The sequence below is a fragment of the Zalophus californianus genome, chromosome 15 (genome assembly GCF_009762305.2).
Source record: "Zalophus californianus isolate mZalCal1 chromosome 15, mZalCal1.pri.v2, whole genome shotgun sequence".
NCBI lineage: Eukaryota > Metazoa > Chordata > Mammalia > Carnivora > Otariidae > Zalophus > Zalophus californianus.
The window spans coordinates 34,204,686-34,226,749 of record NC_045609.1 but is presented as its reverse complement, the minus strand read 5'-3'; the positions used below and the strand labels follow the sequence as shown (position 1 = coordinate 34,226,749).

At 38.2% G+C, this 22,064-nt stretch overlaps 2 protein-coding genes across 10 annotated transcripts in view; both read left to right on the top strand.

The window, feature by feature from the left end:
- Positions 1 to 8,558, top strand: part of PPP3CB (protein phosphatase 3 catalytic subunit beta) — a 53,217-nt gene extending 44,659 nt beyond the window's left edge. For 3 of the 8 annotated variants that reach the window (XM_027588627.2, XM_027588618.2, XM_035724115.1), the window contains exons 14-15: positions 4,174 to 4,203; positions 5,631 to 8,557. In XM_027588627.2, the coding sequence (XP_027444428.1) occupies positions 4,174 to 4,203; positions 5,631 to 5,809 (209 nt within the window). In that variant the 3' untranslated portion in view covers positions 5,810 to 8,557. Of the gene's footprint in view, positions 1 to 4,173; positions 4,204 to 5,630 lie in introns of all 8 variants that reach the window. The other 5 variants (XM_027588642.2, XM_027588637.2, XM_027588663.2 and 2 more) reach the window with 3 other exon arrangements.
- A 142-nt stretch (positions 8,559 to 8,700) lies between these two features.
- On the top strand, positions 8,701 to 18,771 carry MSS51 (MSS51 mitochondrial translational activator). Of its 2 annotated transcripts, none has more exons than XM_027587026.1 (7): positions 8,701 to 9,133; positions 14,359 to 14,602; positions 14,865 to 15,020; positions 16,050 to 16,174; positions 16,373 to 16,939; positions 17,265 to 17,358; positions 17,706 to 18,771. In XM_027587026.1, exons 1-7 carry the CDS (start codon positions 9,115 to 9,117, stop codon positions 17,923 to 17,925), a joined length of 1,425 nt encoding a protein of 474 aa, XP_027442827.1. In that variant the 5' UTR covers positions 8,701 to 9,114; the 3' UTR covers positions 17,926 to 18,771. The 2 variants fall into 2 exon arrangements, with proteins under 2 accessions (XP_027442827.1, XP_027442836.1); XM_027587035.1 differs by having other exon boundaries at positions 8,701 to 10,143; positions 17,706 to 17,925.
- The last annotated feature ends 3,293 nt before the right edge of the window (positions 18,772 to 22,064 follow it).

Below are 22,064 nucleotides of genomic sequence, written 5' to 3'. Positions count from 1 at the left end.
GCAAGGTTTTGTACCCTGGTAAATGATGCCAAAGTTTGTTTTCTGTGGTGTTTGTCAAATGTTCTATGTATAATTGACTGTCTGTAACATGCTGTTTTCTTCCTCTGCAGATGTAGCTGCTTTCCTAAATCTGTCTGTCTTTCTTTAGGTTAGCTGTATGTCTGTAAAAGTATGTTAAATTAAATTACTCTATCAGACACTTGTCTGTCTTTTGATGTAGAAGCAACTTTGTAGCACCTTGTTTTGAGGTTTGCTGCATTTGTTGCTGTACTTTGTGCATTCTGAACATGAATGTAACATTAGATATTAAGTCATTGTTATAAGGGGTTGAATTTAAATTCTGTAAGTCAAAATTGAAAGGGTGTTATTAAGTGTGCCTTTATTTTGCATGAAAATAAAAAGAATTATACCTAAAGCATTCCTGTAATCTGGCTCATTGAATATTTTATATTAAAAAAAACTTATTTTTTTGGCGTAAATATTTGTGTAAATACTGGGTTAACTTTTTGAAAGCCCATTACAGATTAAAAAGAAGAGAGTGATGTGAATGTTTTAGAGTATACACAATAACTCAAAGTCTAGATTTCTTTCCCTTGTGGTTGGAAAGCAAAATATCTGATATGGAATAGCTTTAATTTCTATGTTTTATTGTAGCCACTTTTGACAGCCCTCCAAGGGTCATTGCTTTGTTAAAATAGGCAGCAACAGATCTGATGTTTTCCTTAGTCATGGCTGACTTTCTTCCTGGTGTTGTAATTAGTGAATTTTTTAAAGCAAAAAATAATTTAAAATTTTGAATAAATTTAAAGTAGATAGACTTTTCACAGTCTCATTTCACTCAGTCTCATAATAAATGCCTAAATAAATAAGCAAATTTTTCCTGTAGATAAATAATTTCTACTTGTAGCCTATACATGTTCTATTTTATATGTTAGTGTGTTGTCTGCTACCACCACTGGTGTGTGTGAGAAGTACAGCTATGGTTTAAAACGATAGTTTCAAATTTTCGTTCTGAATGAGGTTTCCTTTTTTTTTTTTTAATTAAAAGAAAAACTGCTTTGATTTTCTTTATATTCCTTGACCTCCATTTTTTATATTATAGACATTAGCAAAATGAGCTAAAAATAATTTAGCTAAAACAAAGATCTTAAACATTCAATAAAACTAGCAAAAGTAAGCGTTAATAGAAAAGGATGAACTTTAGTAGCTTGAAAAATGTTATACCCTTTCTCTTTTTTGTTCATAAAAGAAAAGGAAAACTGAAAGGCCTCATACTTTAATAAATCTCCACTACAGTCATCTCTCCATTATCCTTGGATGTATTATTACTTTTACATTGTATCTGCAGCAAACCTTTCTTTCAGATTTCACAATTAGTACCTGCTAATTACATGCTTTGTTGGCATCTCAGCACTTCTACTCCATTCTTAATTTGCATGCATCCTGAAGCTCGGTCTTCCAACTTTGAACTCACCCCCAACTTCAGGGAAGATTTGAAAGACAGTTTTACTGAAGGGACTGTATTCCCAGCATAGAGAGAGTTACAGGACAGTGCTGAGTTTAAGGGGTCTAATTTGCGAAACTGGATAGCTCCCTAGCTGTGCCAGTGATGGCTCTTGATAGTGTGGAGCAATTTTCCTAGCATAATAAGATAAACCCATTTTGAAGCACATAACAAAACTCATACAGAAGCTGCATCTGTGTGAGTTAAATTTTTTTTCTAATATTTTGTTTTAGTAGACATGTTCCCTGATGTGAGTGAGAGTTAAGTATTGCAAAAAGGTTTTAAAATTCTAATACCTCAGTCCTGTTGTCAGAAAAGTCTGATTGCCTTCTCAGTAACCTTAAAGTTAATTTATATTTCTTGAGTGTTTTCACAAACTACACAACTCTTTTGGAGTAGGAATTAATATATTTTGTGTGCATTTTCTTGGAAATTTGTTTGGGAGCTAGCCCTATAATGCTACCTTCACCAGGACATATATGGGAAAATACGTGGCCATCTCTTTTAGTAATGCCAAATTCTTCTTCATTATTGAGGAACACAGTTTGTGACAGCACTGTACACAAACTTACTAAGGCCATGTCAGGCTGCCCTATAAAACTGAAAACAGAGGAAAAACAGTGCCTTTCAAATAGAACTTAACAATTATCAAATCTCTTTCCAGCTTAATGTTTAAGCTTCAAATGACCTTTTTTTCAGTTCTAAACATTCAAGCTTGACATGGTATGCAGTTTTGAGTGTGATATGTATTTTGTATCCTGAAAGGGATTAGGAGCATTTAGAAGCTTCTCGAAAGAGCAGAGAATTTAATTTGATCTAGAACAGGCTTTTACATATAAAATTAAAATGATTTCAGAAGTATGTTGTTATAGTTCATAATTTGAAAAATTTATTAATAGACTTTTAAACTACTGATGCACTCAAATAGATACTAATTCTTATAGTGATATCAGGTTTTATTTTTAATTTATTACCATATATAATACAAGTTATGAAATATTTCATATAAAATCACTTCTTTTACCATAAGCTCTTTAAAACATTCTGATAGGCATTTTTTTTCCCATTCAGTGTAAAGAAAATAGTCCATATTTTGAAGAATAGAAGTTGTAGGGCTGATCAAGTAGAGGTGGGTCATTTATCCCAGTTTTCTGTCTGGGAAGATACAAAGAGTATATTCCAGGTATACAGAGCTAGACTTTTTAAAATGGTGATTTGTATAGTGGGTATACAATAAATATGTCTGCTTGGATTTGTAATACAGTTTAACAGTTAAAGAAGATTAATTTTTTTTTTATTCAGTGTTCATCCTACCTCTTTTGGGTCCCCAACTCACTTTACTATCTGGTTAAGATCAATGAATTTCTAATTAGTCTACTTTAATTCCTTAGGTTAATCAGTTTTCTTTCACATTAATAACTGCTTTGGACAAAATTTATTATTTCTAAATCTAATTGCCCTCATTGTAGAAGAAGCAAAATAGAAAGGATGGGGCATTATTGTTATAAATATTCTGAGTGTGTGTACTTTGGGTAAAGTGGAGAATTTGCAATGTTGTCAGGCAATATTGTCCTCTGCAGTCTTTGATCCTCGTTCTCAATGTGGGTGCTTTATGCAGTTTGAACCCAGAAATGAGCCAAAAGAATGTTTGACTATAAAATGTATGACTAAATAATGTGATTCTTCAAATAGGCCAGAGACAAGCTATACTAAGAATGCATTTCTCACTTATATGACCTAAGTGTATGTCCATATCAAATAAATTGGAATTTATGCCTGTAAGACTTCAGTTCTATCTTGATTCCTCTCTAGTTGGAGATGGGCTTGAAAAGATGTACGTTGGCCTTTCTATCTTCATTTGAGAATGCATGCTATTAGTACCAAGGCAGATTTGAGTTTATGATAAACTGAACATAAATAGCTTTTTTTTAAAGGCTATAGATGTTATTATCTTTGGATATTTGGGACACCAATGTTAGAATAGAAAGGAAGTTCCTAATAGATGAGAGGGGTCCTTTTAGGATCCACAAACAACAGAGCAACAGAACTATTCTACTTAGAGTAATTCACCAAGTTTACTGCCCTTAAGTTTCATTGTAGTCATACCAGCTTCTGCAGGTTTGCTATGCCTTATGAATTAGAAACAACAGGAAAAGCATTACTGACCCCTTCTAGTTTATATCTTATGGAACAACTGATAATGAGAATTGTTTCAGTTAGATGGTAGGGGGGAGGGGGAAGAATCTTCCGTTTGCTTTTCTGCTACAATTCTGCCATCATAATTTCACCGTAGAGAATTTCCTTGTGATTGTGATGGATGTGATATGATAAACATGTTGAAAAATTCTAAGGCCATCAAAATACTGAATTCACAATAGGTAATTAATACTGGAGTGCATTTGCATGGGTGCTGAGGTGTCTATGTTTATATTAGGTCCATGTGTTCTGTGCTCTGAGCGATGTTGTCATAGTGCTGTGTGTAAATTGTGCTGTGTCAGGAATTGGGGGATTGATGGGGCTCTCTAATATGGATATTATGTTAAATTGTAAATGATGATGTAGTATGGGATACTGTGATATTTTACGTGATCATTGCCTTTTCTGCTGTACAATATGACCCTTCTCATCTCTCTCATTCATTTTGCATGCCTCTGCTCACTTCTGTACAGCCACAGTTGAGGCTATTGAGGCTGAAAAAGGTACGATCAGAGTCCTTGCGCTGGGCAGAGATCTGTGGTGTGTGGGTGGGCATCAGAGAATGTCCTGTGGGTGTGTTTTACTCCTAGTTTGCACAGCCCAAGATGAATCAGACTCACTGACTCATCAAGTTTAACAGTCACATTCCTCTTTTTTTTTCTTTTCTTTTCTTTTTCTTCTTTTTAAATTACAAGGACCGATTTTCCTAGTGACAATCTGGTTTTCCCCTTTTCTAGTGTTGTGTACAACCAACATTTACTGTTCCTGAATTCTTTAGAGTGCAGCATGTTATGCTATGTATTATAGCATTTGAAGTTGCAAAGAAAGATCTATTCTACATTTTGCATGATTCTATGCTATTCAGATCATTTTTTTCCTAAGTGAAAGCCCCTCTAAGTATAGGTTTGAGTTGGTTTTTACTCGTTTTCAGTAATTCACCTGAGAGTGCAGGAACTGTCACTATGATTTTTATTTTTATTTTTTTTGCTGTTTGGCCTAGCGTTTGCTGATAATAATATATTCATATATATCATACGTTGGCTTGATACTACACATTGCTAAATGCTTTGCCGCCCCAATTATTTATTTGGTTCACATGCACAGACTCTGAGTCCCAGGGATTGCACATATTAAAGCAACCAGTTTATAACCAGTGGAATGGAAATCTTTTGTATGCACAGTTAATAGTAGAAAAGCATCATTCCAGATAAAGTGAATGAGAAATTATAACAACTGGAGGAGGATTGCCATTTATTTTGATTTGGGTTTCCAAAGAACATGCAGTGAATGGCCATTGAATTCAGGAAGACATTTCCTAAAATATGAAACTGAATACTTTTTACTATCAGCCAAATACAGATCTGACTTCTGGAGGCATTTCCCACCTTTTTCATTTCATTCTGGTGGTGATGGGATGATGATACCTTGACCTCCAAGATAGTTCTTATCTGCTAAATTTTAACATACTTTGCCTCTTTCTTCTCCCAAGCTCTTGGTACAGATTTGTATGTCAAGGTTAACCTTGTTTAGCCTCCTCACTTGCCCCTACTCTTGTTGCTGCCTTATTGTGATAGTCACTGGTGATTTTAGGGTCTGAGGTAGGAGATAATTGGTATCGTAGAAGTCAGACTGAGACCCTGAGACCATTGCCTGTAGGTTAATTTTGGGGTCGGGGAAGGGTTATTTTTGTGCGTTCTTTTTTAAAGGCTATGCTAACACTTGTCATCTATGAAGCTATCGTGTTTATATTTAGGTTTAAACATTTCACATTTTAAGGGGAAGTCTGGAATGGGGATAGGATTCAGTTAAAGTAAGATTTAAATGTTGCTACATACAGCTAATTTCTTTCTTCTTAAAAATCATTAATTATGTTTTGAAATCTCAGAAATGTTTTTCTATTACTGACTTATCAAATTTGCATTTTGTTAAGCAATACGAGGATTCTCTCCACCACATAGAATCTGCAGTTTTGAAGAGGCAAAGGGTTTGGATAGGATCAATGAGAGAATGCCACCCCGGAAAGATGCTGTACAGCAAGATGGTTTCAATTCTCTGAACACCGCACATGCCACTGAGAACCACGGGACTGGCAACCATAGTGCCCAGTGACCCACGGCTTCCCAGGGACTCTCACATCTCGGGCCCCAAATGGACAGATCACCCCCAGGATCTGGAGGGGTCGGCCAAGCTGACTGTAAATGTCACAGTCCCTCTGGAGAAACCATTGTGCTTTTGAGACCCCAGCCCCCTTCCTGGATGGAGGCTTGAGGGCCCTGGGACATGTTGTGATATCTGATAAGATTGGGTCATCGCTGGGAAGGTGGAGAGCAGTGAGCAAGGGGCTTGGGGCAATTTCCAGTGGAGGGCAACTACACCTCCATTTATGCTTGTGGTTCACACATTAAGTTTACAAATGAGATTTCTTTTTCCCCTCAGTAGAATTAGATTTTGTTTTTTAACCATGACTTCAAATGCAATCCTAAGAGCTAATGTGGACTTTTTTTTTCCCCCATGAAATGTCTTTAAAGGATGAATAAGCATGGTCTTAAAATACATTTCTAAGGTTACTAAGCTGTATTTTGAATTATGGGCAAAATGCTGAGAAACCCAGTTGGCATTTATATAAAATGCTGACCTCAGGTCTATAGTTCTTAAATGTGGCTAATTCTGTAAAATAGTCTTGGTATTTTTCAATTATGAATGCATAACCTATTTCTAGGCAGACTCTCTTACTTGAACACAAATCCAAAAACTAATTTAGAATCTTTTTGCCCAGATCTTTTGAAATTTACACCCCAGAGATTTAAGAAGAAAACCTCTAAATTTCAAAATTATGAAGAATTACAGAATTACTCATTTAAGGTACTTTAAAAGAAGTTTGTACATTGTCAAAGTAAATTTTAATTCAAATCATGTCTGTAAAACTTGACGTATTTTGTGTATGCATGTTTTCATTTTGCAAATATTTAATATATAGACCTATGATGTACAGGTACGACATGTATAGGTTACCTAGATGTTATGAGAAATTTTAGTTTATTGTGAGTACTCAAGTTGCTTAAATAGCCACCAGGGTGATTTGCTGCTGGCTTTCTATCATTTTTATGTTTTGATGCAAAGGAAATTTAAAAATGTTCTGGAAGTGTTTTTGATTAAGCAATGCAGCATAGAAGCAATGGTTCTGTTCAATCATTCAGATGTTAGTGGAAGCATAAAAGTCAAGATTGCATGTTGAACCTTTTCTTTTGATAGTTACAGAACTGCTTGGTTAAACTAAATGGAACCATGTGCTAATTTTTCACAATTACTGACCTGTATTGATTGCCACTGTAGTTTGGTATTTCCCTTTACTTTGGTGGCCTGCTTCCCTCATGCCCTGGAATACAACTCAGAGCTCCAGGCAGCGGAACCATCTATTGTTTTGTTTGCCAGAAAGTGCACCCTGTATGGTCTCCTGTCTAAGTTGGAAATATTATGCATGTGCAGGACTATTCGAGTATTTTATAAACAGTAGCACACAATAAATTCCATGCATGGGCCGCTGCTCCTATCTCTGTGTTGGGTTTTATTTGGAAGATGTAGTCTGATTTGACCTCATGCAAATCAGAAAATACTGTTACTAGAACTGGGATATAGCCTTCAGAGATTATCTCGTGGATAGTTCATGGTAATTTGATAAATTTGTGTCTTCATAAATTTTGGTGTTTTTCTTTTTTTAACTTTGGTTACATTTGTCTTACATGAACATTAGTAACTGAAAACTAGAGTACTTTGGGTGCCTATTATAGGCCTCCTAAATCTAATATTTAAAATCACTATTTCACTTAACTTTTAATTGAAAGAAAATGTTATTGTTTAGAGTTTTGTTATAATAGTATTGGGAATTTATTGGGTGTTTTAACAATAAGAAAAAGAATTTTCATGATACTGTATTTTCTTGCCATCATATTCCTTTCTTTTTCATAATCAAAATAAGTATGAAATTTTGCAAATTGAGGGAAATTAGGATATTGCTCAACATTTTATAATATAATCATATAGTAACTTTAATTACAGTTTCCAACAATAATTATAATGATACACATTTTACAAAGCACTGATTTAAATTGAACTGTATATACTTGCCTTATTCCAGGTAGCAAACAGAACTCAAACTGTTGATTATTACAGCTTTTAGTTGCTGTATTATTAGCTTGCATATATAGCAGTCCATGAGCTACTCTTAAAGTTACTATACACTGCATATGTTTAAAGGTTTTCCTGGATGTTATTGTTTTATGAAAACTATGCATCTCTAAGAGCTTAACTAGTATATCAGGTACCAGGAACTTCCTTAGCCCTTAGGTCCATCACTGGGGTTATATAGTGTTTATGGGAATCTTGGGTAAACATAAAACATCATTAGCGAACTAGAAGAATTATGGGTTGATGGTAAAGATTAAAAAGAAGAAGAAAGTAAGAGAAAGGAACAGAATGCAGAAAAGTAGAATATATTAAGAGTGGTAGAAAAATCACCCAGTGCCTCACAGACCACTTCCTAACTGTTGAATAAGAACCTCTTTCTAGTCTTCATAACTGTGAACCATAGAAATATTTTTTAAGGTTTCACAATGAACCATAGAAGCATTTTTAAGGCTTTTTTAAAAATGTAACTTACGATGAAAACAAACTGTGTAAAGTTCAGATCTTTCTAAATTGTAAATTTAAATGTCTACCAGAGCTAGTAGTAGTGATGGTAAAATATAAATTAATATTCAATATCAATTTTTTCTATCTATTATATCCCTTTATATTCAAAGATGACACTTCTGAGTTAGAAAAGACCATCTCGGGGCGCCTGGGTGGCTCAGATGGTTAAGCGTCTGCCTTCGGCTCAGGTCATGATCCCAGGATCCTGGGATCGAGTCCCGCATCAGGCTCCCTGCCCCTTGGAGAGCCTGCTTCTCCCTCTGCCTGCCTCTCTTTCTCTCTCTCTGTCTGTCTGTCTCTCATGAATAAATAAATAAAATCTTTAAAAAAATAAAAATAAGTTAAAAAAAAAAAAACCAAAGACCATCTCTGACTTCTTGTGCCTTCTGCAGTTCAGCCATTATTAACAGAACTCATATCCTTTAAAAGTTTTGCCAGTTAAATTTGAAATAGGCCTGAAACCTTTGCTTAAAATGAATTACTCCTGTTTTACTCGGGATTTTTGCCTATTGCTACTGATTTTCTTTTCTCCACAGCTATTCTGAATAATATGTAATGTTTTGTTGCATCCTTAACACTTACTTTCACCTTCCCTGTGTGTAGTTGCTTTCTACAGTTTGGGGTTCCTTTAGAATCCATCCTCTGCATCTGTTCATATGTAGATTTTTGATTTGCCACATTCCAGGACCTCAAACTGACTGCAAGTTGTTCTGTTCCCCAGTTTGATGGTGTTCACAGAAGCAGGTAAGTGACATAGCTAGGGCCAGATGTAAGCAGAAAGTTAGGTCTTACAGTCATATAGGACCACTGCCTTGATAATTTCTGGTAGACCCTGGAGCTTGATAAATGAAAAAGAACTAGCAATGTGTAATCAGATTCCCTGGATCAGCATTCATTATAGGAAGGAATAAGATGTTTGAATTGATTCTTTTGTATTTTCTGTTCCTAGAAACAGAGTACATTTTTAGCCAATAATATTTTGGTTTTGCTTACTTTATTCCTCTATTTATTCCTCTTTTGGAGGAACCTGATGACAAAGTACCTTGCTCTCCTTTCAGAGAAAGTGAATTTTACAAATTAATTTTGTTTCCCCTATAATTGATTTCCTTCTGTACCATTAAATGACCATTTGTATTCTTCTTTCTTGGGTATTATGTTTGTTTTTAAGCCTAGATTGATCATTGTTGAATTGTGTTTGAGCAGTGTTTGTTATGCTCAAAGGGACTTTGGGCTTGGGTTAACTCATCCTGGGTCTAGATTGACATCCAGAACTCCAGGAGTTCTGTTGATCTGAGCTAGTGCCTACCTTTCCAACCAAATAATGACTTCTGAACTAATCCCAGGGTTTTTGTTTTTAATTTTTTCTTCTCTGACTCTGTGGACTGAGAGCAGAAATACTGCCTTAGTGAGAGAGGTTCAGGAAGCAATAGGTTTCATCTTTCCTTAGCCTGCCTGGCCTTTGGTGAGTTTGGGAGTGTTGACAGAGTTCTGAGCCCTCTTGGCAGAGAAGGAAGGTCAGAAAGAGAGAAGTCCATGGGCATGGGTCCAGGTCCCTCCTTACCTCGTTAGGGAGAATTCAGCGTTGTCTGTCTGGTTGGCAGGGCACACCTAATCACAGAGACTCAGCATTTCAGCAGTTTGCAAAGGAAAGTGATATGAAGGGACAGCTGCAAGTCAGCCACAAGCTAGATATGAGGAGATCAAGCATTCACTTGGAAGAAAGAGAGAAGGAAGGAAGCCGAGGGCTTAGCAGGGTAAGTTACTTTTCCATCAAACCATCTGCTTGCTTAGTTTATAGTTGAGTAAAACATTTATCACCCCAGGGAGTGTTAATCACTGATTAAGAAGCTGAATGTGCTTAATAATAGCAATATTCTTAATGTATTCCTCCTTTTCTCTTTCTCTTTCCCAACTCCTTTTAGGATCCCCAATGACTAGCATCATTTATCCCTTTCCCTATCTCCCCAAAGCTGTTTTGTGTTTGCTGGTGAGTTAGAGAAAATTAGATGGGCCTTCCTGGTCTGGAGATAGAAGGTAACTGGTTTGGGTGAAACTTGAGGCTTTTGGTGATGAAGGAGAAAGATGGGAGACCTGGTCTGGGAATAGGCTAATATTGGAGGGAATTTGGAAATGAAAATAAGAGTTTTTCTAGACCGTGCAGTCCATGTCTCCTCTTCTGTCCTTGGTGTTTTCTCTCTTATGGGAATAAATTAGAGCCTAAGTCATTGGGGATGGCTAGAAAAAAGTTAAAGTGATTCCCTGCTAGGTGAGGTAGACTTTGATCTCTGGAAAATTCTTAAAGCTTTTTATATATAATTCTTTCCAACTTCTCCCTTGTCCCCTCTGTTTTTTGCCTTAGTTTTCTCAATCCTGTCCCTCCCCTCAAACTTGGAGGATCCTGGAGCTCACTGCAGGAAAGTTAGAACCAGGGAAGCTGGGTCTGGGCCTGGGGTACACAAACTCAGACATGAGCCTCATGTAGATACAAATGCACCTTCTTACCTTCCTCCCAGAAATTTAGTTCATTTGTATCATGAACCTGCTCTAGACACAGAGGAAACTATCAGGGATTTCATCACCACCACTCCTCCCCCAAACTGATCCTTTCACTTCCCAGCCAGTTCAACCAACCCCCAGAGAGCCAAGAGTTAATCTTCCTTGGGAGAAAGATGTCTTTGGAAAGACAGAGAAGTTAGGCAGTACATTTCTGGTCTTAATTGGTCTCAATTGCAGCACGAGGCTTTTAGTTGAACATTAGGTATATTTATTATTACTCCTGGGATTTAAGACTCTTGACTTGCCTCAAATCAAAGATGATTTTTTCTATACCTTTAAAGAAAGATGAATCCATTCTTTCAAGGTTCAAGAAAGAGGGCAAGTTATCTTGCCCGAAGAGGCTGGGTAGAGCAGAGGAATGCTTTTCGAGTTGCAGTGATTCTGGAAATTGGATGAGGATGTGTAGAGATTAAAAATGGAAGGGGCGCCTGGGTGGCTTAGTCAGTTGAACTGATTTCAGCTCAGGTCATGATCTTGGGGTTATGAGATCAAGCCTCAAGTCGGGCTCTGCACTGAGCATGGGGTCTGCTTAAGATTCTCTTCCTCTCCCTTTGCCCCTCCCCTGCTGTTCACACAGCAGCATTCTCTTAAAAATAGATAGGATGGATAGATAAATGAAATGAAGTAAAGTATATTTTTTTAAAAAGTGGAGGGAAGAGTCAGGTCAGTTGTTGGAAATGGGGTACTCAGGTGTGAAGGCATCCTTTAGGAAAGGGACATGACCCTTTAATAATCTGTCACCTTCAGGTCTAATTTCTCCTGTATTGGCAAGAATGTAGAAGATATTATGCGCAGATGACCTTAGCTATCTCTGTGGACTCTGAAAACATCCAGTTATCTGTGGGATGAGGGGAGAGATTACAGGAGTGCAATGAAAGGATGAGAAAGTACAAAGGAAAATACAAATTCATTCCCTCGTTAACTAAGGACAGCAGTTTGCAAGAGCCATGTTGTAAGATAATAGATTTTTTTATGTTTTTATTTTAATTCCAGTTAACATACAGTGTTATATTAGTTTCAGGTATACAGATAATAGATTGTAGCTGGATGATTCTGGGAGGTCTTTGTTCTGCCACCTACACCTCAGCTGAATGATGATTCTTGGAGTTTTTTCCCTAACAAATCTGGTCCAGAAGGATTAAATGTCAGACTATTTTTGTAACAAAACATGATCCCTGATCATGTTTTGTACTTTAATAGTTGTACTTTAATAGTTACCTTATTTCAAGTAAAACCAACCACTGTTATATCCTCTGCCATTTACCTGTCCCTAGAGGCAGTTAATCTGAGGGTTAATAATTTTTTAGCTTCTTTGGGACGCCTGGGTGGCTCAGTTGGTTAAGCATCTGCCTTTGGCTTCCATGATCTCAGGGTCCTGGGACTGAGTCCCGCACTGGGCTCCTTGCTCAGCCAGGAGCCTGCTTCTCCCTCTGCCTGCCACTCCCTTTGCTTGTGCATACTCTCTGTCTCTTTCTTTCTCTGACAAATAAATAAAATCTTTCAAAAAATAATTTTTTAGCTTCTCAATCTCTACAGATGGTTTTTTTATTTTTTAATTGAGATGAAATTCACATAACATAAAATTAATCCTTTTAAAGTGAGCACGGTATGTCATACATTCACATTGTTATGCAACCACCACCTCTGTCTAGTTCCAAAACATTTTCACCATCCCAGAGAAAAACCCATAACCATTTAGCAGTTATTCCCCATACCTCTTCTTCCCAGCCCCTGGCAACCATGAATCTGCTTTCTGTCTCTGGATTTACTGTTTCTCAATATTTCTTATAAATGGAATCATATAATTTATGATTTTTGTGTCTGGCTTCTTTCAGTTACCGTAATGTTTTTGAGGTTCACCCACATTGTAGCGTATTATCAGTACTTCATTTCTTTTTATGGTGTAATATCTGAGAAATTACCAAATCCATATTATGACACTTTTCCCTATGAGTTCTTCTAAGACTTTATAGTTTTAGTTCTTACATTTAGGTTATACTTAATAATCAAACTGAAACCATTCTTTTATTAATTCCTAGTGTTCCCGTCTACATTTCTATGCTCATGCTCTTCTCTGTGGTTAGAATTCTTTTTTTCTGTCTCCATGTATTCCAAGTATTACCATCATTAATGGGTCTATTCTGACTGCTACATGCTTTATAAAGTCTTCCTACAGCTAACCAACTGAAGAGACTCTTTCCTTCTGATCTCCCATTAGTGCTTTAGTTTCACTTTTCTTATAGGATTTATATACTGCCTTATATTATAATTTACATTTGCTCCCTCTGTAAAACATTTAGATATTAAGTATACTTTTCATATTTGTTTCTATTATAATATGAGTGATTATATATGTTTAGCAGTAAATGTTTATTGAATGAATGGATGTTTTTATTTTTCCCAATACAGTTCCTTTTGTTTACTCATTCCTTGTGGAAGGAATGGGAGAAGACAAGGCAGGGAAGGAGAATATCAGAGTTCCTCCTAGGTAGTGGGTTGGGTATGGGATTAGTTCTACTTCAAAGCTCACCTCTTTAGGAAATTTTCCTCATAATTTGCATAACTTACTTTGACTACATAAATCTTAATATTGCGGTGCTGTTTTTGTATTGCATTTAATTTCTACTTCTGGGTTGATTGCTTAAAAGTGTGATGATAGGTCTTCTAAAATGAATGTTTTATTTCCTTAACTAGGTGAGATTGACTGATTCTCCAATTAGTTGGTAGTTTTAGACAACCAAGATTTGTTGCTTTTTCCTCCCTCATTTCAAGTTGTTTTTTTTTTTTTGAAAGATTTTATCTGTTTATTTGAGAGAGAGAGAGAATGAGAGATAGAAAGCACGAGAGGGAAGAGGGTCAGAGGGAGAAGCAGACTCCCTGCTGAGCAGGAAGCCTGATGTGGGACTCAATCCCGGGACTCCAGGATCATGACCTGAGCCGAAGGCAGTCGCTTAACCAACTGAGCCACCCAGGCGCCCTTAAGTTGATTTTTTAAATGCATTAATAACATATGAATATATTCTTAGTATTCAAGAGTCAAACGTTACAGATAAGTCTAAAGTTCCTTTTGCTTAACCCAGTTCCTATCCCATTACTTCTTTCCCTCCTTAGAGTTAATCATTGTTATTTTATATGAGCACTGCCAGACCTTTTTCTATGCATTTACTTACATATATATTTATATTTCATATAGAACTTCATATATAATACATATATAATTATGTTGATATACAATTATTTTCCTCCTGTTTTTTATCACTGCCTGTGGTGATCAGTAATCAGTAGAGCCTAAATAAATCTTACTGATACCTAGGTCTGAGAGACTGGAATGAGAATTGAAAGGTCAAACATATGAAAACACATCATACTTGTATAGCTTGCAAAATTTCATTCCATATCTGTTCTCCATATAGTCCCCAGGTATCAGTGGACAGCCATGGCTCCAAGATCCCGGCAACGAAGGCACAAGAAACCCCCCTCATCGGTGACTCCCATGGTTGTGACCCCACCTACAGTTGTGACCTCTGTGCCTCTGACCCTCTCAAAACCTGACCCTAGCATTGATGCACTTGGCTTCTTCTCCTTGGACAATAATGTTCCTGGCCTATCCCAGCTAATCCTTCAAAAGCTAAACATGAAAAGCTATGAAGAATACAAGTGAGTGACTAGCTCTGTGGAAGAGTAATATATTATCTCTGGTAGAAGTGCTTTCAGAAAACAAGAAGGGAGTATAACTTGGGGAATATGGGGCATTTACAGTGAGTCATCCTGACTTTTGCAAGTTTTATAGAAGAAATTTTTCTCATGTGAGAAATAGTGGGAGTAGATAGAAATATATAGGAGGCAAGGTATAGGTCATGAATGATTCTGGAGATATTCTTTTTCCTATTGCTACTTCTTCTCCATGCCATTTCTGCAGGTTGGTGCTAGATGGGGGTGCTTCTGTATCAGGCTTTGGATTTGGATGCCTTCAAGAAATGTTCCAGAAGATGGAGGACACATTCCGATTCTGTGCTCACTGTAGAGCTCTTCCTAGTGGCCTTTCAGACTCCAAGGTCCTACGTCAGTGCAAGAGGTGACTAGTTGGGGGCTAATAGGAGAGTCATCCAGAAATGATCCTATTCTAAGACTTCATGGCAGGAGGAAAGGTCTAAGAGTTTTCAGAATAACTTCAGGCACACTCCTCATTTTGTGTGACCCAGGCCACAGAAAGATTAGAAAAGGATTGGGCTCCTACTTATTTTGGGTATTACGGGGAAGTCAGACCATGGTACAGTAGTCCCCCTTATGGGCAGTTTCACGTTCTATGCTTTCAGTTATGTGTGGTCAACCACAGTCTGGAAGCAGATGATCCTCCTCTGACTCTTGTCAAAAAGTTATTAGTGGCATAATGCTTTGTCACAGCACCTATGTCAATCACCTCACTTCATCTTATCATGTAGGCATTTTATCATCTCACATCATCACAAGAAGAAGGGTCAGTACAGTATAATAACACACTTTGAGAGAAAGACCACATTCATATAACATTTATTACAGTATAATTGTCTTATGTTGTCATTAATCTTTAACTGTGCCTAATTTATAAACTTTATCATAGGTATGTATGTGTAGGAAAAAACATAGTATATATAGGGTTTGGTACTACCCATGAGTTCAGGAATCCATTGGGAGTCTTGGAACATATTCCCTGTGGAGAAGGGGGGTACTATTGTATAATCTTCTCTACCTCCTTCCTCTTGAGTATTCAAGGGTTAAGATCATATCTGTTCTGGGGAGGTTGGGGTTGAGCCATACCTGTGATAAGAGGGCAGCTACAAGCTCCTGATATTTTTTTTCTGTAAGGGATGTAAAAAGTGAGTTATTCCAGATACAGACTAAGGTGTTACTCTGACCCAAGAGAATAATTAAATTCCTAGTGTCTCATGCCTCCCCTCCCAAATGTAATCTCCAAATTTGGTGCATCGGCTCTCACTCCTCTCCCTACCTTCCCTATCCAGTGATCTTTCTTCCTAAATACAGGAAGTAGCAATTCCCTTCCCTAGTCATCCCCCAGGCACCTTTGAGGTTATAGGAACATCTGTTTCTGGGGCTCATCTTTCAGGTGCAGAAATGTCTATTACTGTGGTCCAGAGTGCCAGAGGTCAGACTGGCCAGAGCACAGGAAGGTTTGTCAAGAGCTGCGTCTGGTAGCTGTGGACCGTCTCATGGAATGGCTTCTAGTCACAGGTGAAGTGGTGGTGTTGGAGAACTCTGCCACAGTGGTCATAGTTGGCTGTACTTGGAGAAAGATATGAAAACATGTTGTTACGAGGAAAACATGAGAACTGGGTGGAGCACTCCTGGTCACAATTTGGAAGAGTAAATTTGGAAGGAATATTGAAGCCAGGAAAGGATTAGGTCACTCATATCCCTTCTTTCCTGCAGGTGCTTTTGTCCTACCTTCAGGACCTTGGCCATGCCTGGCTGAAGTCGTACAGGGCTGGGATACCTGGTTTTCTATGCGGTGTTTACAGCTAGATGCTACACTGGATGCTGTGCTAGGTAGTCATGCCATGACCACCCTGTGGGCCAATGTAGGACGGCCAAAGCCAGACCCAGATGCCCTGCAGGGCTCTTTGAAACGGCTGCTGACAGATGCCCTATCGCGGCCCTTGACACTGGGCCTTGGGCTTCGGGCCTTGGGGATAGATGTTGGGAAGACTGGGGGAAGCACAGTGCATGTGGTTGGTGCTTCCCATGTGGAGACATTCCTCACTCGCCCTGGGGACTATGATGAGCTTGGCTACATGTTTCCTGGACACCTAGGCCTCTGTGTGATCATGGTGGGTATAGACGTATCTGCTGGCTTTACACAGAGCACCTCAACTCCCCCCCTGGAACCTGGCACAGTTCAGCTTAGTGGCCATAGGGGCCTCTATCATGACTTCTGGGAGGAGCAGGTAGAGACTGGACAGATAGCCCATCCGGATTTGGTGGTGGCATTCCATCCAGGTAAGAGTCATTCAGGGGAATCCCGGGTGGCTTTTCTGGGAATTTTCCATCCAGACTCTTAAATCTCCTCTATTTGGAACCCCATTCATTTGGTCAGGTTAAACACAATATGTTGACAACCTTGGTTGATCATTAGCCGTATGTACTATACCTGGGTTTAGAATTTTCCATTGCAGAACCTGGGGTGGATGATGGTGGTAAATGAGCATTGGAGGTGAGCAAGGTTAGGGGAGGGGTGGACACAATCAAAAAAGTATCTTGCTTAGGGTCTACCTCAGCCTTTCCCTTCACTATATCCATTTCTATTGTTCCCCCCCCACCATAGGTTTCCATGCTTCCCCAGACTTGATGGAGGCTTGGCTGCCCACCCTCCTGCTACTTCGTGATTATGAGATCCCTACATTGATCACTGTTTACAGGTTTCAACCTCTTCCTATTTGTGATACCTCCCTGACTCACTCATACCTCTCTCTGTATAGATGAGCTCATTTCTCTCCCCCTTGCTCATCTTCTGTCTTCTGGTGAGGATTTTCTTCCTTTCCACACTTGACTTTCTAATCCCCTTGGAACCAAGTCCTATGCTAGTTAATCAGGTACTTAGTGAGACATTTGGGAGGGAAGGATACCCTTGCCCATCTAGCCTTTGGTAATTTTGGGGATTAATGAGTCCAGAAGTATCAAGTTCTGAGGAATTTCTCTCCTATGTCTCATAATTAGAGCAATTTCTTTTTCTTTCTTCTTTTTTTTTTTCATCTGTCTCCTATAGCCATCAGGAATTGGCAGCTTCTTTGCAGATTCTGGTGGACCTGGATACACACATCACTGCCTATGGAGCTAACCCTTTCGCGTCCCTCAAACCTGAAGAGGTCTATTCCAACCCCAACAAGCAACCAGTATATTGCAATGCCTACTATATCATGTTTCTTGGACGTTCCTGCCAGCTGGATAAGAAGCAACTGGAAGAGAAAGTAGATGGTGAGGTTTAAATAGCTGGTCCTGACTGGACTTCTAGAGCCAGATCCTGACTGGACTTCTAGAAAATTGGGAGGTTGTAATGAAATTACTCTGCTGATGTCAGCTTGTTGCCAACTTTGAAATCCCCTATATCCTAAACCTCAGCCACTTTTCAGGTGAAGATTCTAAGCTGAATGGGAGTTCCTATATGATGTGACTCTTTTCTAAGAGATTAACTACAAGTAGCTTCCAGAGACAGGATTCTAGATTTAATGTGTGGCAAGAGGCCCTGGTATCAGTCTTTCCAGAGCCTAGAATTCCCAACATTTTCCTTTGTGAGAAAGTTGTACCTTTGACTTGAATAAGATGCTGCCAAGGAAAAGAATGGCACCTTATTTTTCTGGAAAAGACTTTCTTATCCAGCAATTCGGGCTGAAAAATGGAGAGGTGTTAATGACTTGAAGTGGTACAAGAATGGGCAAATCAGAGAAGTGGTTGGGAACACGGGAGAGGTTGTGAGGATTGGCATATTGTTCTATATCCTGGCTTTTTCTAGATAAATATCTTATTTTCTTCTTTTCTCTTGGGGACTTCTAGCCCTAGAGAAGCTTTTTGCCATGTGTTGTATTTAAATATCCCAGGGTAGGGGGCACCTGAGTGTGCAGTTGTTGTTGAGCTTCTGACTCGGTTTCTGCTCTGGTCATGATCTCAGGGTTGTGGGATTGATCCCTGCATTGGGCTCCGCGCTCAGGGCAAATTTGCTTGATATTCTTTCTCCCCTCTGAGCCTACTGCTTGTGCTCTCTCTAAAAAAAATAAATAAATATTTTTTAAAAATTAAAAATAAATAAATATACCAGAGTATGTTGGACTTTAGTTGAATATACTGGAGTTATTTGTTATTACCTAGTTTATACCATAATAAACTCAGTTTGGGGCTTCTTAAGTCACTTGTTTTATCCTATTTCCTATTCACTGGCAAGTATTACTTGTCTAGTCACAACATCTCAAGATTGGAGGTTTCTCTCTTGCCAAAGGAGTGATTAACACCAGCTCTCTGTTTGGACCTGCCACTCTGCCACATCCTGTCTCATGCCATCCTTCTCTTATCACATTCTCAAGATTAGGATAGTCCTACAACCTTGCCATAACCTCAGCCTCTCACCCCTAACCCTAACACACATATACATTCTTATTGCCCACTCTGATAGGGGCAATGTTAGAATTCATATGTTCTGGGATACCCGTGTGGCTCAGTTGGTTAAGTGTCTGACTCTTGATTTTGGCTCAGGTCATGATCGCAGGGTTGTGGGATTGAGCCCTGTGTTGGGTTCTACACTGGGCATGGAGCCTACCTAAAAAAAAAAGAGAGAGAGAGTTAAGTGAAAATGTTCGCAGAATTGGAGGACTCACACATTCCAATTGCAAAGTTTACTACAAAGCAGTAGTAATCAAGACAGTGTGGTACTGGCCTAGGATAGACCTATAGATAAATGACATCAAATTGAGAAGCAAGAAATAAGTTCTTAACATTTATGCTCAATTGATTTTTGACAAGAGTGATAAAACAATTCAATGGGAAAAGAACAGACTCTTTAACAGATGGTACTGGAACAACAGGACTCCACATGCAAAAGAATGAAGTTGGACCCCCCACATACACACAACATACAAAAATTAACTCAAAATGGATCAAAGACCTAAATCACTAAACCTATCCAACTCTTAGAAGAAAATATAGGGGTAAATCTTCATGAAGTTGGATTGGGCAATGGTTTCTTAAATACCACACCAAACCTATAAGCAGCCAAAATAAAAATAAATTACTTTATTAAAATTAAACTACTGAAAAGCACACCATCAAGAAAGTTAAAAGAATGTAAGAAAATATTCATAAATCACATATCTGATAATGGACTTATATCCAGAATATATATAAAGAACTGTTACAGCTCAACAATAAAAGAACAAAAAACCCATTTACAAAATGGGCAAATGATCCGAATAGATATTTCCCCAAAGAAGATATACAAATGATCAATAAGTACATGAAAAGATGCTTAACATCTTTAGTCATCAGGAAATAGAAGTCAAAACCATAATGAAATAGCACTTCATCCACTAAAATGATGATAACTAAAAAAACGGAAAATAACAAGTGTTGGTGATGTAGAGCAATTGTAACCCTCATACACTCTTGGTGGGGATATAAAATGGTGCAGCCATTTTGGAATACAGTCTGGCAGTTCCTCAAGAAGTTAAACATTGAGTTACCATTTGATCCAGCAGTTCTGCTCCTTGGTATGTCCCATGAGAAATGAAACCATGTACACAAATGGTCATAGCAGCATTATTCACAATAGCCAAAAGATAAAAACCCAAATGTTCATCAACTTGTGAATGGATAAGTAAAATATAGTATATCCATGTCACGAAATATTTGGCCTTAGAAAGGAATGAAGTACTGATTTCATGCTACAACATGGATGAACCTTGAAACATGGATGAACCTTGAAAACATGTTCATTGATGTTCATGTTAAGAAGTCACAAACACATAGTGTGTGAGTACATTTATATGAAATGTATAGGCAAATGTATGAAGACAAAGATTAGTGGCAGCATATGGATGAGGGGGATGAGGGGATTGAGGTAATGGCTTAAGGGTATGGGTTTTATTTTGGAGGTGATGTAAATGTTCTAAAATTGGGTGGTGGTACAGTTCTGTGAATATATTAAAAACCATTGAGTTGTACACTTTACATGAATGGATTATATCTTCATAAAGCATAATTTTTTTTTTAATCTTAGAGAATGTAGGGGTGCCTGGGTGGCCCAGTTGGTTAAGTGTCCAAGTCTTGACTTTGGCTCAGGTCGTGATCTCAGGGTTGTGAGATGTGGGATTGAGCCCCACATCTGGCTCCGTGCTGGGCAGAGTTTGCTTAAGATTCTCTCTCCCTTCTCCTGCCCCTCTCCCCCTGGGGGGGGGGGTATCTTAGAGAATGTAAAAACAGAATATTTGCTAAGTGCTTAATACAATGCCTAGCACATAGTTCGTACTTAGTAAATGGTACCCTTGTTAAATCCATACCACTTTAATTTTATACAGCAACATATGATGGAAAAACCAGTTGGATGTGTCATGGTTCAGACAAGATAATGCAGGTGCCAGCTAAGATGATAGGCATGGAAAGGAAGGGGTAATTTCTAACAAATAGTGACATTTTATAGATAAATCATGAAAGTAAAATCTACAGGGGTTGGTTACTGATTGTGATGGGTGAAGGGTGATATATCCATCAGAATCAAATCAGGAGACGACAGAAGCCACACAGTAACAAGTGACACAAGTTTCCAACTTAGTAGACTGGTGGGTACATAAAAGTCTAAATGCCTACTTTCATGCTAACTGCTGAGAAATCTAAGATGGCTTCTGCCCTTAAAGTGTTTAGAATTTAACAGAAGATGACATAAGCAAGGTTAATATATTTCTTAACTTAGCAAATGAAAAAAATTGCATTTAAAAAACCGTATTGAAAATCCTTTAGGATGGTACTAAATTGGATTCTGATATCCTCATCTCAGCAGGTCTATCAGAGCCATTTTTTCCTCCAATATTGGATATAAATCTCTGCTTATTTGATCACCAGATCAACTGTTGGCTTGGGTTTTGCGGGCCATTCATTTGGGGGAATAATTTTTCTAGAGAATAGATTGGGCTATGTCATTCCCTTGATTCAACTTCTCCAATAGCTTCCCACTGGAACCAGAATAAAATCCGAACTCCTGGCCCACCCTCATGAGGAAGCTTTTGAGTAGAAAGCATGTAGAGTAATAAATTGATAGTTCTCAAACTTCAGTGTTAAATTAGAATCTCCTGGAGGGCTTGTTAAACAAATTGCTGGGCTCCACCCCAGAGTTTGAGTCAGTAGATTTAAGGTGGAGCCCCAAATTTGCATTTCTAACAAGTTTCCAGGTGATATTGCTGCTACTTGTGTGGGGACCACACTTTGAGAACCACTGTAAAAGGTTAACTGACTGGTTTTTGCTCTGAAATAAACTTTCTTAATGAGTTTAAGATACTGGTCTGAGACCCTGAAATTACCTCATGTTTAATAGTGTTTGTGTTAAAGGCTCTAGTGTGAGGGGGACCTAGAGTCACCCAACAGCCCG

What these genes read in the sequence shown, in the direction of transcription:
- MSS51 (XM_027587026.1), top strand. An exon ending in AAAAGCTATGAAGAATACAA is followed by an intron (nt 14,603 to 14,864) that starts GTGAGTGACTAG and finishes CCATTTCTGCAG; the next exon opens with GTTGGTGCTAGATGGGGGTG. An exon ending in GGAATGGCTTCTAGTCACAG is followed by an intron (nt 16,175 to 16,372) that starts GTGAAGTGGTGG and finishes TCTTTCCTGCAG; the next exon opens with GTGCTTTTGTCCTACCTTCA.